At 53.8% G+C, this 18,023-nt stretch overlaps 1 protein-coding gene across 4 annotated transcripts in view; it reads left to right on the top strand.

The window, feature by feature from the left end:
* jag1a (jagged canonical Notch ligand 1a) overlaps positions 1-17,493 on the top strand; it is a 35,919-nt gene extending 18,426 nt beyond the window's left edge. Inside the window, exons 6-26 of one of the 4 annotated variants that reach the window (XM_035407289.1) lie at positions 1,201-1,331; positions 2,361-2,480; positions 4,109-4,222; positions 4,349-4,462; positions 5,069-5,182; positions 5,678-5,724; positions 6,153-6,326; positions 6,672-6,822; positions 7,943-8,107; positions 8,648-8,761; positions 8,888-9,001; positions 9,260-9,373; positions 10,243-10,359; positions 11,138-11,165; positions 11,813-11,898; positions 12,892-13,005; positions 13,462-13,571; positions 14,143-14,385; positions 15,137-15,277; positions 15,821-15,971; positions 16,948-17,493. In XM_035407289.1, coding sequence (XP_035263180.1) covers positions 1,201-1,331; positions 2,361-2,480; positions 4,109-4,222; positions 4,349-4,462; positions 5,069-5,182; positions 5,678-5,724; positions 6,153-6,326; positions 6,672-6,822; positions 7,943-8,107; positions 8,648-8,761; positions 8,888-9,001; positions 9,260-9,373; positions 10,243-10,359; positions 11,138-11,165; positions 11,813-11,898; positions 12,892-13,005; positions 13,462-13,571; positions 14,143-14,385; positions 15,137-15,277; positions 15,821-15,971; positions 16,948-17,441 — 2,956 coding nt within the window. In that variant the 3' untranslated portion in view covers positions 17,442-17,493. Of the gene's footprint in view, positions 1-1,200; positions 1,332-2,360; positions 2,481-4,108; positions 4,223-4,348; positions 4,463-5,068; positions 5,183-5,677; positions 5,725-6,152; positions 6,327-6,671; positions 6,823-7,942; positions 8,108-8,647; positions 8,762-8,887; positions 9,002-9,259; positions 9,374-10,242; positions 10,360-11,137; positions 11,166-11,812; positions 11,899-12,891; positions 13,006-13,461; positions 13,572-14,142; positions 14,386-15,136; positions 15,278-15,820; positions 15,972-16,944 lie in introns of all 4 variants that reach the window. The other 3 variants (XM_035407287.1, XM_035407290.1, XM_035407288.1) reach the window with 3 other exon arrangements.
* Positions 17,494-18,023: the final 530 nt, after the last annotated feature.

Here is an 18,023-nt window from a genome sequence, read left to right on the forward strand (position 1 = left end):
TAAATTCCTTGTTTGTTTTCTGGGGTTCAGTTTTCACAGCGGTTAACAGTTTGTGTTTGTCATGCGTTGTAACGTTTGATTTATTGCTCGGATTTTTGGAATTCGGTGCGAGGGGGGAGGGAGCGCATGGCCCTTTCTTAGCCTTTTTTTTTTTTGCATTTTTATTTATTTATTTTTTTACTGGCATGAGCTGTTCTGGGATGCATGGAGATTTCTCGGCAAAAGGGCAGTTTCTATTTCTGTGAGCTGGGCGGTTTCGTGCGCCGGGCTCTTGGACTCGATCTGTTTGACTTCGCCGATAGCGTCCAGCTCGCCGTGCCCTCCCACCTTGTGTGTACGGGGCTGGTTTTTGTTCTTTCATAACACGGGACCGGTGGTTTAGCGGGTACCATGGAGCCTGTGCGCTTTCTCCCAAAAAAAAAAAACCCCCAAAAAAAAAACAGGCTCACATTGCAAAAAGCCGCTCGCTGGGAACCTTAGCCCGCTAGCTGTTCTGCTGTTGAGGCGGCGCTGGAAATTGATTCTGAAGCTATTTCTGCTTTGTTTTTATGGAGCGCCTTTCATACGAAACCACCGTGTCATTGGAGTAAAAAGAGGATAGAACATCGAGTAAAATAAACAACTTATTATTCGTTTCAGTTGGTTACCTGCTGAGGTTTAAATCTAGCAGTGGAGGGTCTGATTATTTTAGTGGTGAGCTGTCCAATGGGCTTGGGTGCCTACGCAGAGAAGTGAGCAGAAATTGAATTATTGGGCTCCCTCTGAAATTTTGGTAAGACAGTTAGTATCATGGGCGTGTCATTTTGCTAATGACAACTATAACACTGAACTGAACAAGCAGAGGTGGTTTTCAAAAAAATCATTTAAAACATGTTAAGGCTAACACTGATGCAATACAAAACCCAGCGCTTCTGTGCGACCTGAACACTGTAAACACTTTATCTGGGGAGAAATCTGCTACCTGTACACGGGAAGCCTGTCATCCCGAAGTGCTCGGTGCCAGAAAGCCAAACCGGGCGGGTTTTATTTTTTTTATTTTTTTTGGGGAACTGGTTCTGAAGTGGATAATTACATGTGTTGTTTTTGGGAGGGGTGGCTCGGGATGCGTCCTGCCAGGACCGTGCGTGCGTCTGTGTTCTCTGACCCCCCCTCTCTCTCCACCCCCCCCCCCCCCCGGTGTGTCCCCCCCTCTCTGCGCAGCTGCAAGTACGGATGGCAGGGGGAGTACTGTGACCAGTGCATCTCTCACCCGGGCTGCGTGCACGGGACCTGTGAAGAGCCCTGGCAGTGCCTCTGCGACACCAACTGGGGCGGCCAGCTCTGCAACAAAGGTAGCCCAAACACCTTCGCCCCCGTCCCGTCCTGTCCCACCCCACCCCCCACTCCCCGTCCCCATCCCGTCCCCTCTTCGTCCTGTCCCATCCTGTCCCCGTCCTCATCTCCTCCCACCCCTGCCCCCGTCCCACCCCATCCCGTCCCTCTCCTGTTGCTTTGCACACCGTCCCACACAGTCCCGTCCCATCCCACACCATCCCACCCATCCTGTCCCACCCCACTCCGTTCCGCCCCGTCCTGTCCAGTCCCGTCCCCGTCCCTCCCCATCCCTCCCCTCCCTTGTTGCTTCGCACCCCCTCCCGTCCCTCCCCATCCCTCCCCTCCCTTGTTGCTCCGCAGGCCGTTGCGTGTTGCCGTGCGTACCTGCGGGGGTGATGTCACCGTTTCGGGCTGGCGCGGCTAGCCTGCGTTAGCGCTTTAATGGTTTAGCGAGTGCGGTCTTGTCTGAGGGCGGTTTCTCACCCGGGCCTGCGCTCACATGACCCGTGTGAATGAAATTTTTCCACTTCTGATTTTCGCCCAAGTCGCTGGATCAAGAGCTTATTTGCGGAAATAATGTCATTCGAGGTGTTCTAATCAGGGATATCATTTTGTCTGTCCCCCCCCTCCCCAATAGGAAATTGATATTTCCTCCTCTGTTGAAACGTATATGATCTGAAAATCCAGTATTTTTATTAATCATTATTAAACAGTATTGCTTTATTAATGGGGGGGGGGATCACTTCACAGTAACAACGTCCATGTGAGGGTAACCTAGTTCACTATCTGCCGCAGTTGTGCTGTTTGAATGTTCTGTTGTGTGCATTACCGGAGTTCAGGGAAAAATGACTTAGTTCCACGGAACACACATCTGTAAAATGGCCACTAAAGTACTATCTAATCTAATCTAATCTAATCTAAACACAGGTGATACTGCAGCTTCCCCTCTCCCACCGGCCCGCTCCAGCTTTAACTGCCTCTCGCTTTCTCTGTGTTTTTGGGAGCGTTTCATTCATCTTTTTTTTTCGTTTTTGTGGCCTCCCCAGATCTGAACTACTGCGGGACCCGTCAGCCCTGCCTCAACGGGGGCACCTGCAGCAACACGGGACCCGACAAGTACCAGTGCTCCTGCCCCGAGGGGTACTCCGGCGTCACCTGCGAGCGGGGTACGTGTCCTCTTTACCCTCGATTCGGGACGGGGGGGGGTGCAGGGGTCGAGGAAAGGTTTGGATTTTGGGAGTTGCGCCCGGCCTGGTTGGGTGGTTGGTTGGTAGGGCCTGTTAAGGAAGTGGAGTTGTTCGCTTGGGACTGAAAGTTCCTTTGTTTGGGTGGTGAGTCTGTTTCTCTGCTCTTATTATAGGCTGTTTAGGGTTCGAGCAGAGAGGGCGTGTGTGCGTCTCTCTTAGTCACCACTGAACTGTATCTGCTACATGCATTAAGGTTTTACGCAATTTATTGAACGTGTAGAGTAAGGAATTTCTTTGGAATGGATCTGTGGTGATTTGGGAAGCTGAGAATGTGTCGGTTTGGCAGTAGGCCAGTGGCAGCTTACATGTCCTAGCAGAAAAAGACCTTTGACTCCCGCCCCCCCTAAAAAAAAGAGTGCTTGTAGGTCGGGGCGAAACCGCACATCTCGCGCTGATGAGTCTGTCGGGGGTCAGATCCCATTTTCATCACGTGATCCCGTGGGACCAGCACGGAAGGTTCCGGAGCGCTGTCGGGTGACGCTGCGGAATCCTGCGGGGGAGAAAATGACCTCATTCAGAGTCATTATGAGAGGGTGCGGGGGGTGTGTGTGGGGCTGGGGGGGGGTCTTAGCAACTACATCTAATCAGTGAGTTGATGGACCTTGAGGGTAGTCCAGTTAACCCCCTGGAAGAGTGGTTTCACCCACTTTTTTTAAGGCTTTTAAGGTTTTTTTTAAGAGAGTTTGCAGCAGACGGACAAGAGCGCTTGCCTGGCCGTTAGCTTTCCAGAGAAATTAAAGATTCGTCTCCAGAACATGCATTTTACTCACTATGAGAAGACCCCTCTGGGTGCTGACAGCTTTGCTGTTTACTGAGGTGTCCTGGAGGGCCGCTTCGCGTTTAATGAGCCTGAGGTGGATTAAGGCCCCACTGTCAGTCATACGGTGCAAGGGAGGGGCCTGCTGAGATGAGATCCCCGCCCCCTCCACCAGGGCCAATCAGGGAATGATCTCCAGAGACCGTGTCAATAATGGAAGTCATTCATTGATTCGTAGGGTGAATCTGTCCTGACTTGTGCAAGGGGGTTGTGGGTGGGAAATGATTCCAGGCCTTAATTCTGGCAAACTGCCCAACCTCGCTCCCTGCCCCCATACCCCTATGCCCCCATACCCCCCCCCCCACTCTCCTCTAAAGACGAATCCGGGGTGCTCGGGTGGAAGTCACGGTGCATTGGTCGGGTCAGCTTAGCATGAAAGATGATTTCCTGCCTGTGTGTGTGCGCTAGCTAGCGCGCGGGGCTAATGAGGCTGAGATGGGATTCGCACAGAGGGTCTCCCTGCTGGAGCACGCCCAGCCGACACCCCCTCAAACGCTTGGTGTGGTCCGGGAGGGGAGGGGAGGGGACGGGAGGGGGGCTTTCTTCAGTCCAGTGGCGTAACCAGGGGGAGGATGTTTTGGGTTGTGTGGGATGTGTGTGTGTGTGTGTGTGTGTGTGGCTGTTAGACTGCAGAGGTATGTGTGTGGGATGTGTGCAACTCCCTGTTGTGTGTGCGAACCCCAAGTTTTTAAACATTTAGGCGCTCCCCCCCCCCTCTTCCTCTCCGCAGCCGAGCACGCCTGTTTGTCGGACCCCTGCTCCAACGGCGGGAGGTGCGTGGAGACCAGCCAAGGATTCGAGTGCCAGTGCGCCCCCGGGTGGACGGGCCCGTCCTGCGCCATCAGTAAGCGCCCCCCCTCCGAATTTGAGCTTTTGGGACTGAAACCCCCCATCGCGAGCCGCTGCTGTGTTTCCGGTGTAACTCTCCCTCCTCCCCCCCCCCCCCCCCCCCCTCCCCCCTCCCTCACAGATTTGGATGACTGTGACCCAAACCCCTGCAGCCATGCGGGGACCTGCCAGGACCAGGTGAACGGGTTCAAGTGCAGCTGTCCCCCCCAGTGGACAGGGAGGACCTGCCTCATCGGTGAGCACCCCCCCCTCCCCTGTCCCGTGGATGGATCACCGGTTTCCTGTGTGGGGGGAGTGAGCCTCACTGTTCTACCCTGTCGATTCTCCGATGGGATCCGTTAGCTTGGCTCGCTAATCCAGAACGATCTCATGACTGAGCCGTCCGCTCTTTCCCTGTCCACCCGTCCCATCTGAGAGCTGGTCTGAGAAGCCTGATTAGCCCCATTCACTGTCCCTAATCCACTAAACCCCCAACCCCCCCCCCAAAGCCCCCCCCGCCCCACCCGCCAGTGAGCAGGCAAGCGAACGCTGGGTCTGTCCATTTGTGTTCGTTTGTTTTTAATTTCAGCATGAATGGCTTCTCGCCACGGCAACCCGATCCTTACGGTTTGAATTCGACCCCGAACTTAAGGGGGAGGGAAGGGGGGGGGGGGAGTGTGCGGGGCCCACAGTGCCAGTTTCTCCAGAAGTCACGAAGAAGAAGAAAAAGAGGGTTCACATCACCTGCTATCGTTTCCTCCTCTTATTTCCTCTGGTTAACCGCAGGAATTTTGAGCGTGTTCCGTTTTATTCCCCCCCCCCGCCCCCCCTCTCCCCCCCCCCCCCCCCCCCCCCCCCCCAGATGCCAACGAATGCGAGGGCCGGCCCTGCGTGAACGCCAACTCCTGCCGCAACCTGATTGGCGGATACTTCTGCGACTGCATGCCGGGCTGGACGGGCCAGAACTGCGACATCAGTGAGTTCCAGAACGCGCCGGAACTTTCCCCCCCGCCCTGTACGAAAAGGGGCCGGCTTCTGCAGGAGCCGCCACCTAAAGAAAAAAAAAAACACAAAAAAAACCCCCCAAAGCAGACCTCTTTATCCGAAAGGGGAGTAGCCTGTCTGGAACCAAAATATACACCTTTATCAGAAGCCATTAGTCCGGTGCGCGGCTGGGTCACTGATAACGGCTAAAACAATCATGTGAAGTTTTTAGCCGGTCCGCGCCGCGAGAGAGATGGGGGGGGGGGAGCTGCTGCTTTTCCCACCCTGCTCGCAGGCTTATCGAGGGGGGAAGCGCGCAGGAAACATAACAAAAAAGCGCTTATCGGACCCTCGCTTCGCCCGGCTCGAACCGCGCGCCATTTTTCTTCCTTAAAGGCCCGCGGGTCGTTTTGACGTTTAGGTATTTTTAAGTTTTATTTTTTCCTGTTTAACGTGTCTTGAAATTTTTTTTTCTCTCTCTCCGCAGATATTAACGAGTGTCAGGGCCAGTGCCAGAACGGAGGAACGTGCCGGGTAGGTCATCCGCGCTCGCCGCTTGTCCCGCACGTTTTCGGTCGTTTTTGACCGAGTCAAACTACACCCTCCGCTCCAAAAACAAAGTGTTCCACCTTTTAAACATTTTAGAAGTAGAAACTGTTTGCAGAAACGCATTTCTGTTACTTTCAATCCCGCACAAAACAAAACATGCATAATTAAGTTGTTTTGGCAGCCCTGACAAAAGGGGTGGTGGTGGGGGGGGGGCAGCAGGGGGGGGGGTTCCTTGACTACAATAGATCAAATTACCCATAAACATTCTTGACCTACAAGCACTGCCCGGAATTCTGAAAAGTATTTTTGAAACTGTTCTTTTTTTGAATGTGAGTGATTGGAGTGCTTTTCTCTTGTTTTTCACACACCCCCCTCCCCCCCCCCCCCCCGGTGTTTTTCTCCCTCTCTCTCAGGACCTGGTTAATGGTTACCGCTGTGCCTGTGCCCCCGGTTTCGCGGGGGAGCACTGCGAGCGGGACGTGGACGAGTGCGCCAGCGGGCCCTGCCTGAACGACGGCCGCTGCCTCGACCAGGTCAACGGATTCCAGTGCCTGTGCCTGGCCGGTTTCTCCGGCAACCTGTGCCAGGTGAGCAGCGCCGAAATCCACCTGCCACCCCCTCCCCTCCTCTCCCCCGCTCTCTCTCTCTCTCTCTCTCACTGTGTCTCGCTCTCTCACTCCATTTTTCTCTCATGCATGTTCACTTTCTGATTTTTTTTGTTTTGTTTTGTTCTTTTATTTATATACCTCCATTTTGGGGGTGGGGAGAGGAAGGGGGGCTTATGCAATGTTCCCGGCCGTTTATTTTTTTGTGATTAGGGGGAACAGCGTGTTGTGCTACTACAACAAAAAGTTGGGAGGGGGGTGTAGACCAAATGTGGCGTATCTCTTTCACTCATTGTTCGACGCTGCCCCCCCCCCCCCCCTCTCCAGCTGGACATCGATTACTGCGAGCCCAGCCCCTGCCAGAACACGGCGCAGTGCTTCAACCTGGACACCGACTACTTCTGCAAGTGCCCCGAGGACTACGAGGGCAAGAACTGCTCGCACCTGAAGGACCACTGCCGCACCACGCCCTGCCAAGGTACGCGGGTCTCAGTTCCCCCCTCGCTCGCGGCGTTAGGCCCCGCCCCCCTCGCTCGCGGCGTTAGGCCCCGCCCCCCTCGCTCGCGGCGCTCCGTGCTGTAAGCCAATCGCCCCGCGGGCCGAGCCGTAGCTCAGCGTCGGCGGTTCGTTGAGCGCCATTGTGCGCCGCGGAGCAAGCGATCAATCCCCACAGGCCCCCCAGGGGCTCGTTACCACGGAGACCGCTCAGATATTGTTTCACGTGTCCTCGAGCTCTGCGGACGGAACGTCTTTGACCGAACCCCCCCCCCCCTTATAACTATGAACCACCCCCCCCCCATTGCCAAAAACAGTTCCCTTCCCCCCTGTCTTCACCTTCCCAACCCCCCCCCCCCCCCCCACCAGCATTCCCGAAAATGTGGGGAACTGTTAGCAGCTCCGTGTGTGTTCTCCGCGGTAATGACTTGGTGGGCTCCTCTGTTCCTTTGTTGTGTGAGAGAGACTGAGAGTGAGTGAGTGAGTGAGGGAATGACAGGGAGAGAGAGAGAGAGGCCCAGAGAAAGTGAGCGAAAGAATGAGAGAGCGAGAAAATGAGCAAGAGAAAGCGAGAGAGAATGTGGGGGGAGAGAGAGAGAGAGAGAGAGAGAGAGTGAGAGAGCGGAGGTCAGGCCAACTACAGAGCCAGATAGCGGACACGCCCCTCTGCTCGGCGGGGGCTGGCGGTTAATGTTTAGAAGAGCGCGGCCCGGACCCCCATCCCTCCCCCCTCCCTCCTCCTCCTCCTCCTCCTCCTCCCACAGGCGGGAGATTACTGAGGGGAAAAATGAAAAACAATCCCGATTCAGGAAAGAAGATAAAAATGTGGGGGTTTTTTTGTCCCTTTTTTTGTTTTGTTTTTAGTTTGAATCACAGAAAAAATCAGAGACTCTTCCCCTTGATTAATGGAAGTTGCTCTTCCTGTGTAATTGATACGATTACTGTTATCATTATTAGTAACCCCTTTGTGTGAATTGTGGACCGTGTAACGTATGCGTGTTAAAGCAGAGGGGAAGCGGTATGGCTGTTTTGCGCGTACGATGGGTGGGGCTTCTCCGAGTCACATGTTGTGCGTGACTAACCGCCGCTCCTGTTCCCCGCAGTGATTGACAGCTGCACGGTTGCCGTGGCGTCCAACAGCACCCCCGAGGGCGTGCGCTACATCTCCTCGAACGTGTGCGGCCCCCACGGGCGCTGCAAGAGCCAGGCGGGGGGCCAGTTCACCTGCGTGTGCCAGGAGGGGTTCATCGGGACCTACTGCCACGAGAGTGAGTCTCATCCCTCCCTCCCTCCCTCTTCTCTTCCGTTACCTCTCTCCTTCGTTCTTTTATTCGCCTTTCCGTCAGAACTGGCCCCTCCCCTTCCCTTCCCAAATGCCAGGGGGCCTAATTTGGAATTAGGAGCTGTACCCCTTGTCGCTCTCGTGCTCAGGAGAACACTTGAGATGGAGGAGCTTTGACCTTTGACCTTCAGTGCTCGGGGGGAAGATGTGCACAGTTTATCCCTGGTTGAAATCGATGGGATTGCATTAATTCCTTTAAGTAACTTAACCCTTTAAGCTGTAAGATCACAAATGTGTGATGAGAATGTTCCTAACTGAACATTCTAATGCTGATGTCACCAGCTGATGTCACAGTCACTACTGGTAACAGAGCAGTGGAGTTCTATAACTTCAAGCACTGGAGTGAAATTGTCTGCGCTTGTATTCTTTCTTGCCCCTGTGTCTAGGCTCATTTGAAGTCTCACTGTCCATTTCTCTCTCTCTCTCTCCGTCCCTCTCTCCCTCCCTCCCTGTCTCGCTGCTGCAGACATCAACGACTGTGAAAGCAACCCCTGCAGGAACGGAGGGACCTGCATCGACAAAGTGGGCGTTTACCAGTGCATCTGCGGGGACGGCTGGGAAGGTGTTCACTGCGAAACCAGTGAGTGCTCTCTCTCTCTCTCTCTCTCTCTCCCCTCCTCTCTCTATCTCTCCCTCTCATTAGCGATGCCGCCTCTCTCTGTGAAACAAAGGGGATGACGTGTTCCCCTCCTCCTCTCTCCCCCAGACATCGATGACTGCAGCACCAGTCCGTGTCACAACGGAGGGACGTGTAGAGACCTGGTGAACGACTTCTACTGCGAGTGTGCCAGCCCCTGGAAGGGCAAGACCTGCCATTCCCGTAAGTGTGTGTGCGTGCGCGTGTGTGCGCATGTGTTTGCGTGCGTGTGTGTGCATGTTTGTGCATGTCTGTCTGTGTCTGCGTATGTGTCTGTGTCTGTATGTGCGTGTGCATCCGTCTGTCTGTGTGTGTGTGTGTGCGCATTACGTACGTGTCTGTCTGCCTGTGTGTGTCTGTGTGCGTGCGTACACGTGTGTGCGTTGCGTGTGCGTGCGTACACGCGTGTGCGTGCGAGGCTGACCTCTGTGTCTCTTCCAGGCGAGAGCCAGTGCGATGAGGCCACCTGCAACGGCGGCGGGACCTGCTACGACGAGGTCGACACCTTCAAGTGCATGTGCGCGCCGGGCTGGGAGGGCGCCACCTGCAACATCGGTAAGCGCCCGCGACCGCCAGGCCGGCCTGTCAGTCACAGGCCCCCCTCGCCTCCCGCCCCCCCCCCCCCCCCGCCGAACGCCCTGACAGTAATCTGCTTAAAGAGCCCCTCCCGGGGCAGATTATCCCCTCACGGCTCTCTAAACTCCGTCAGGGTTCGGGAGAAACGTCTGAGCCGCGTCGACGTGCGTGCCAGCGCAAAAAAAAACAAAAAAAACAACCTGCAGAAATGAACAAGCACTCCGGGACGGTGAGGGGGGTGGTGTGTGGGGGGGAACTCGCTGGAAGTGTGTGTTTGACTGTGTGTGTGTGTGTGTGTGTGTGTGTGTGTGTGTGTGTGTGTGTGTTTGTGTGGGTTAGAGAGAGGTGATCATGTTCTCTCTGCTCCATTTCAGCCAGCACATACAGCCTCTTTCTGGAGAAGGTGTTCATTTCGTTGTCCCTGAAATACTGTCCTGAGGCGTTTGTGTTAACGGGCTGATTAATTGATTTTTGCAATTATGATAGAACGGTTACCTGTTCTCATATTGAGTTAGATGGTTTAAGACATGGATCCTCAAATCCAAATCCGGCCTTGGTTTTCGTTTCCCTCAGGTAATTAACTGAACAATTAGCGCTACTGATTAGGAGGAGACTGCATTCACACCTGACTCCCAGGTAAACGGAGGGTGGAAGACCAGCAGTTCTTGGACTGTGCTTTGAGTAACAAGGGTCTAAGGCATCCCCTGCCAAATCCCTGTTTAGCAGTCTCAAAAAAAAGAATGAAATTGTGTTTGTGTGTGTGTGTGTGTGTGTGCGTGTGTGCGTGTGTGTGTGTGGTTCACAGGAGGAGGGAAAAAATGCTAACCGCTTCCGTTTTCACCCCGCAGCCAAGAACAGCAGCTGCCTGCCGAACCCGTGTGAGAACGGAGGCACCTGCGTGGTCAGCGGAGACTCCTTCACCTGCGTCTGCAAAGAGGGCTGGGAGGGCAGCACCTGCACCCAGAGTGAGTGCCCCTTCCCTGGGGTCGCGGGGGGGCGAGGGTCGGGCCTCTTAGCCCTGGAGCCTGGTGGTCACTTTCTGGAGCGGGGGCAGAGTCTGTTCTAACGGACATCTGTGCCCCAGGCTGCTAACCCCAGCTCTGAATGGTACCTTACAGGCTGCTAACACTAGCGTTGGATGCTAACTTACAGGCTGCTAACTCCAGCACTGGATGCTAACTAATAGGCTGCTAACGGCAGCGCTGGATGCTAACGCACAGGCTGCTAACGGCAGCGCTGGATGCTAACGCACAGGCTGCTAACGGCAGCGCTGGATGCTAACGCACAGGCTGCTAACTCCAGCACTGGATGCTAACGCACAGGCTGCTAACTCCAGCACTGGATGCTAACTTACAGGCTGCTAATGGTAGCGCTGGTCCCCTCATAGGCTGCCGTAGGCCATGGGAAATGCTGCTTATTCTTTAAAAAAAAAAGGGAACACAGATGTTATCTTTTTGTTTTTTTTTCTGGAACATTCCTGACCCGCATGAATCCTCCTCCCCCCCCCTCTGCTGTGTATGGGTCCAAAAAAAAAAAAAAAAACGAAAAGGGGCGTAAATGTATTCCCAAATATTATGTCATGGGCGCAGTTAATAAGACTGGATAATCGGTAACTCACAGACCAAAGTCGTCTCGCCTCTTAGACATGCAAGCGGGGACTTGCTTTTTCTTTTCATCTGTGCTTCCAGGTTTTGATTTGTTTTGGGCTGACGTGTGTCAAACATGCCACTTTCTCTTTTGCAGATACCAATGACTGCAGCCCACACCCCTGGTAAGTCACTCCCTCGAATATTTTTTATTTATTTATTTTTTTTTTTTGGGGAATTCGCGATGGTAAACAAGTCCCGCCGGTGTCGGTTCCCACAGCTTCGCGCAGGAGCGTTTGGCATCGGAAACACGCTCAGCTGTTCCTGTCTGCTGCAGCGCTCCTTCTGAAGGCTGTGCAGACACAGCCGCTGGCATCCAGTGTCTTTTTTTTCCTCCCCTTTTCTTTTTCCTAATGAAAATTGGTGCAGAGCAGTTTTGTGCCATTAAAAAGTGCAGGGCTGTTTTGTTATGAGAGTAAACTTAACATGGATGGCCAAGCAGAGGGGAAAAAATAAGAACAAAAATAAAGTATAGTAAATCGATAAATAAGTATATAAGACCTGGCACAAAAAAGAAAGGGACTTTTGGCTGGACCACAACAGTGGGTAACAAAGTTACACCATTGGTCGGCCGAGTTATGAAGTTACACCATTGGTCGGACGGATCACGTGTGTTAGGTCAAGCCATATGCTAGGTTTTGACCTGGTCTTGTTTGGTGAGTTGCATGCCTAGAATCAGGGAGCTGTGACTGCCTAGATGCCAGACTAGCGGTGGACTGTGACTGACCGTGTTGTGAGCCACTGTAACTGACGGGCATCGCCCTTTCCGCAGCTACAACAGCGGGACGTGCATGGACGGCGACAACTGGTACCGCTGCGAGTGTGCCGCTGGATTTGCCGGGCCAGACTGCCGAATAAGTGAGTATTACCCCCCCCACCCCCCCACCCCAAAACTCCGCCCCCCCCCCCCCCCCAGGGGACCCGGGCCTGATCCTACGCTAATGCCCATTAAAGTCTGCCATGTGGGAAAAGTCAATCCCCCCCCCCCCCCCCCAGCTCCACTCCTATAGCCAAAGCCCGCTCCTCTCCGTCATTATGGACGCGGTGTCGATGTCCAATTAGAACAGCTTTGCGCTTGCGGGTCGAGGGGAGAGGGCAGCCGGGGTCACGCGATTAGGGTTCGGGGTCCCCGGGGGGAGAGCTGCGCTCCTGGGCGCTAATCGGGGACGGAAGGCCGCGCCGATTAGCAGCTTGTTTTCGGGTTTGCTTCTCTCCTTCTCGCTTTGAGAGGCTCGCCCACGTGTGTGTTTACCCAGCTGCGTCAGGGTTTTATCAGTCAGAGCCGATTTTAAAATGATTAGGAGTTTCTGAAGGCGTGTCAAGCTCAGACTGCAGTATTACAAGACGTTGTCACAGCCTTCCTTTACAGAAATGGAATATTTAGTAAATTTGTGGACTTTCCACAAATTTAGTGTAAGTGTAATCCTTAGCAGTGTAAATGTTGGAACATCTCCGTGGCAATAATGTGTGTAGTACCAGTAAAATATCTCACTCCCCAGCATGTTTCTGAATGTGTTCCAGTTCCGTGAGGGTTATGCTAGCGTGTGGGTTTTTGTTGTTCCTCCTTCGGCGATGGGGCCCGGGTTACCGCCTGTCCTCCGCGGGACGCGAGGCGAAACGGGCCCCGCCACCTTCAGCACTCTTAAATCTTGATTGTTACTCGCTGGCCTCCGATTGGCCCGCGTCGGGTTTCAGCGAGGAGACCATAACGAGTCCGACTCGTTCTGTGGAGAGCAGCAGCTCCGGCTGAGAGACAGGCTCTGTGTGCCGCACGGCGCGAGTGGCTGGCCGATTGTGTTTCTGTTTGGGTGTATTAATTCATTATCCCCCCCCCCCCCACCTCTTCCGCAGATATTAACGAGTGCCAGTCTTCGCCTTGCGCGTTCGGCGCCACCTGCGTGGACGAGATCAACGGCTACCGCTGCCTGTGCCCCCCCGGGCGGGTGGGACCCAGGTGCCAGGAAGGTGAGACCCCCCACCCCTCGGGTGACCTCAGTTCACCCACAGTCCACTGAGGTCTGCATGTTTTCCCGTGCCTCGAAAAAACACTGTTAACCATCTAAGGTGTGACATCACAGATGTGATTAGAATGTTCTCAACATGAACGTTCTATTGCTGATGTCACAGTCACTGCTGGTAACTGGATGCAGTGGAGTTCCAGAACACTGACTTTTGAAAAAATTTTGCACTCCGTCCCTCGTAAAAAGAGGCGGGTCCCTGTTCCCTGAAGGCCCCCTGGCTGCAGTAGTTCTCAGTTCAGGGGTACTGAACGTGACAGATTTACCACTGGAGTCGGGTCGCACAGAGTGTGAAGTGCGAGCGATGGCTGCAGATAAGACGGCCCCAGGCCAGCCCTAACCCGCCAGGAGAGCGCGCGAGCGGTAAACTTGACTCCTTTTTCTCCCTCCCCCCCCCTCGTAGTGACGGGAAGACCCTGCGTCACCAACGGGCGCGTGGCGGCGGACGGGACCAGGTGGGAGGAGGACTGCAACACGTGTCAGTGCCACAACGGGAAGAGCACCTGCACAAAGGTACGACTCCCCCCCCCACCCCACCCCCCCCCTCCCCCCAGGCAAACACCTGAGGCCGCTTACCGCCCCTTTACTGTGGGCCACACAGACTGAGTACTTATCAGGCCCCACATGCCACACCCTTTATCTACAGTGCCCTGAATGAGTAGTTGGCCCCTTCCTGATTTCCTCTTATTGCATATTAGTCACGCTGAATGTTTTCAGATCTTTAGACAGTTTTTTTTTTTTTGTGTTACTTTATTGTCCAATTTGGGGAACTCCCATTGGTTAGTTTCTCCCCCGTTCTGTAAAACAGAGCCACCCGTCGAGTGAGAAAACAGTCGTGTGTCCCGCTGTTTTACATCACCGTGGCGACAGTACACGTTTAAATAATGGGTCTCTTGGTGAAGGGATGGGTGTGCTGGACATCTAGCCCATCCCTGAGGTAGCCCCCCCCCCCCCCCCCCCGACCGCCAGAATTTTTTCGGGGTCCTGATGGACCTAACCGCTGACCACCCCGAATATCGCCTGCTCGCCCCTCTTCCTCGCTTCGTCCGTTTATTTATTTTTGACTTTTTTTTTTCCCGTTCAGCAGATGTGGTGCGGCCCCAGGTCCTGCCGGGTGCACAGCAAAGGTCGCGGGGAGTGCCCCGCCGGCCAGACCTGCGCCCCCATTAAGGACGAGCACTGCTTCGTCAAGCCCTGCCCCGGCCAGGGGGAGTGCTGGCCCTCCGGACAGCCCCCGCTCCGGACCAAATGTCACCCCGGCTCCAATTTCCTGGAGAGCAGCTGCGCCAACATCACGTTCACCTTTAACAAGGAAATCATGACTCCTGTAAGTCATCAACCCGGGGGGGGGGGGGAGAGAGGGGACGGGACGGGAGGGGAAAACCCGATTCGGTTATGAGCTCCCAGTCCATTACGGCTCCGCTAACGATATTCCTGTGCTAACTCGATAGAGCCACTCGAGATCAAATTCACTCGGGCGGCTGAAAGAGGGGCTCTGTTTCGTGTGGGGGGGCGAGACTGGGCGGGACTGGGCGGGGAGGAATCATAATTCGCCTGCCCGGTGAAGTTTTGTGTCAATTTTCTGGGTTTTCCCCCCAGCCATTATGATGATTACCTCACCCCCACCCACCCATCAACTGCCAAAAGATCTATAACCCTCTGCTGTCGGTATTGATTAATAATGTCTGTCGCTGCGTTCGGAAATGGCCAAGCTCCTTTTTTTTTTTTTCCCCTCCTCTAGAATTTTCATTGAAACCTGTGTGAAAAACACATTTCTCCAGCCTCAGAGTGGACAATACCCAAGTCTTCACACTGAACCTCGTTTCCACCCGTCGTTTAATGTGAGGACTCGGGTGTTTTCCGTTCCAACGGTTGAAATAAAAAAGGGGAGAAATGTGCGTTTCACACAAAAACCAAACTCACGTGGCCTGTCCTCGAGCAAGCTGGCCGAATTTGGGATGGCGGTCTGTGACGATGTTGTGAACCAGAATCCCATAGGGGAGAACAACAGCACTTCTTCTGGAAGGTTTTGGATTTTGAAACTGTCCCCCCCCCCCCCCCCCCCCCCCCGCTGTTAGTCACTGCAGGGGTTGACGGTGGAGCACATCTGCGCCGAGCTGAGGAACCTGTACGTGGTGAGGAACCTCTCGTCCGAGCTCTCGGTGGCCATGACCTGCGAGCCCTCGCCGACCGCCAACAACGAGATCCACGTGACGATAGTAAGTACCCATAAGCCACTGCTCCATTCCGAGCGTCTGCCGCATGATTGCCTGTGATTGGACGTAAAGGCCCGTTCGGGTCAGAACACCACCAGCTTTGTACGGGCCTGGGTTTTAAACAAGGGGTCTCTGGACCCCTGAGGGTCCTTGACAGTACTGTAGGCAGGTCCCTGCCCAAATTTGGTATGTGATGAATGTATTTCGAAATGGGGAAAATATTTCAAAATATCAAACCTTCTATTAAATATACCCTTCTTTAACTTATGAAGAAGGTCCCCAGATTGCCTTTGAGAAGTTGAGAAGCCGTTGTCTTCTCAAAGTTGTGGAGTGTCTGTTTTACGCTTGCGGTGGTATTGTGGAGTTGTAGACCAGAGTTGGGTGGGATCGGTTGCAGTTCAGGTTAGGAAACGATTGTAATTTGGTTCTTTTGCACAGCAGTATCCACTGAAATTACGACATGAACTAATGCCGTCCCACGTTCGAATTTCGGATTTAATTTTCCCCTCCGTTTACATTTCTTTATTCCCCCCATTTTTACTTCAGTCAACAGAAGATCTGAGGCAGGACAGAACGCCCATCAAAGAAATCACCGATAAGATCATCGACCTCGTCAGCAAACGCAACGGCAGCAACGCCATCATGACCGCCATCGCGGAAGTCCGGGTGCAACGGCGCCACCCCCCGGCCCCCACCGGTAAGAGGCCCTTCGTCACGGTCGACATCGTTAAGAGGCAGGGGTGTTTTACCAAGTTTAAGTTAGTCTGGGTCTACTTTTGAGCCTGTGAAAAGTTTGTGGGATTAGTTTCCTGCAATCCGATTGGCCTGCCGAGATTGGCCTCCTATTGGAGCCCCGCCTGAATGAGATCATTATTCATCCTTTCACTGGTTTCTTGGTAAAGCACATCCCTGGAAGTTGAGCAGACTAATCTCACATCGGTGTCAGCCTGGCTCATATTACCATAAGGTTATGAGCAGCCTGGTCAGGCTCATAGTGCTGTAAGGTTATGAGCAGCCTGGTCAGGCTCATAGTGCTGTAAGGTTATGAGCAGCCTGGCCAGGCTCATTGTGATGTAAGGTTATGAGCAGCCTGGCCAGGCTCATAGTGCTGTAAGGTTATGAGCAGCCTGGTCAGGCTCATAGTGATGTAAGGTTATGAGCAGCCTGGTCAGGCTCATAGTGCTGTAAGGTTATGAGCAGCCTGGTCTGGCTCATAGTGCTGTAAGGTTATGAGCAGCCTGGTCAGGCTCATAGTGCTGTAAGGTTATGAGCAGCCTGGCCAGGCTCATAGTGCTGTAAGGTTATGAGCAGCCGGAAGGGCTCATAGTGCTGTAAGGTTATGAGCAGCCTGGTCAGGCTCATAGTGCTGTAAGGTTATGAGCAGCCTGGTCAGACTTATAGTGCTGTAAGGTTATGAGCAGTCTGGTCAGGCTCATAGGGCTGTAAGGTTATGAGCAGTCTGGTCAGGCTCATAGTGCTGTAAGGTTATGAGCAGCCTGGTCAAGCTCATAGTAACCCCCAAGACATAAAACCAGTCTTAAAACCAGTATTTCCTCATTAATCAGGATGTACCACATCCTTAACTGGTGCTTGCTTTTTGGGGGTGGTTTTTCGTACATTTGGTTAATGGCGTGTCCTGCTTTACTGATGCCACGCCCCCTTATCCGCAGCAGACTACCTGGTTCCCCTGCTGAGCTCGGTGTTCATCGTCATCTGGATCCTGGCGTTAGGCTCCGCCTTCCTGTGGTGCGTGCGCCGCCGGCGGAAGCAGAGTAGCCAGGGCAACGCCGGCGCCGTGGCGACGGAGGACAACACCACCAACAACGTGCGCGAGCAGCTCAACCAGATCAAGAACCCCATCGAGAAGCACCCGGCCAACGCCAACACCAACGCCGTCCCGGTCAAGGACTACGAGGATAAAAACTCTATCATCGCCAAAATTAGGACAAACAACTCGGAGGTGGTGGTGCCGGAGGAGGAGGAGGAGGGGGCGGAGAAGCGTCTGCAGAAGGGCCGCTTCGCCAAGCGGCCGGCCTACACCTTGGTAGACGGGGAGGACCGAACGCCCCACACCACGCCCACCAAACACCCGAACTGGACAAACAAACAGGACAACAGGGACCTGGAAACAGCACAGAGCTTGAACCGGATGGAGTACATTGTATAGTTGGGGGGGGGGGGGGGGGGCGGAGGGCAGCCGCGTTGCCGTGCAACCTTAGCCCGCTTCCTGCCTCGTAAGCGAGATGGGAGAGGAGGGGGTGGGGGTGGGAGGGTAATGTGGGGTGGGAGGGAGGCGGGTTCTCTCCGAGTTTGTAGTTCTTAAAACTGTTGCGTCATATTTTTTTGACTCTGAGGTTATTATTTGCATAGAATCCCTGTGTTAATTTAAGTTTTGACAAGGCTGGCTTACACTGGCAAGGATCGTTGCTGTGGTTGGCTGGGACTGATCAACTGCTGCGTTTTCACGTCTATGCAAAACTAGTTTCAAGTGCCCGTTTTTCACGAATCAAGACGCGAAAAATTACGTGGTTGGTAAGCGCGCACACGGTGGTTCTTGAGTATTAAGCGAATCTCGCCTTTCCCTTGCGTGGAAAGTGATTGTGAATGGTCTAAAGCATTTTGTTTTTCAAATATAAAAAAAAAAAGAGAAAATGACAACAACAAAAAAACCCTAAATATAGTTTTGAATTCTGAATTTACATGGGCTCTATCTAGTTCTGTATTTGAAAGTATATCTGCAGCTCCATAC

This window comes from Anguilla anguilla, chromosome 2, assembly GCF_013347855.1.
Source record: "Anguilla anguilla isolate fAngAng1 chromosome 2, fAngAng1.pri, whole genome shotgun sequence".
Classification (NCBI taxonomy): domain Eukaryota; kingdom Metazoa; phylum Chordata; class Actinopteri; order Anguilliformes; family Anguillidae; genus Anguilla; species Anguilla anguilla.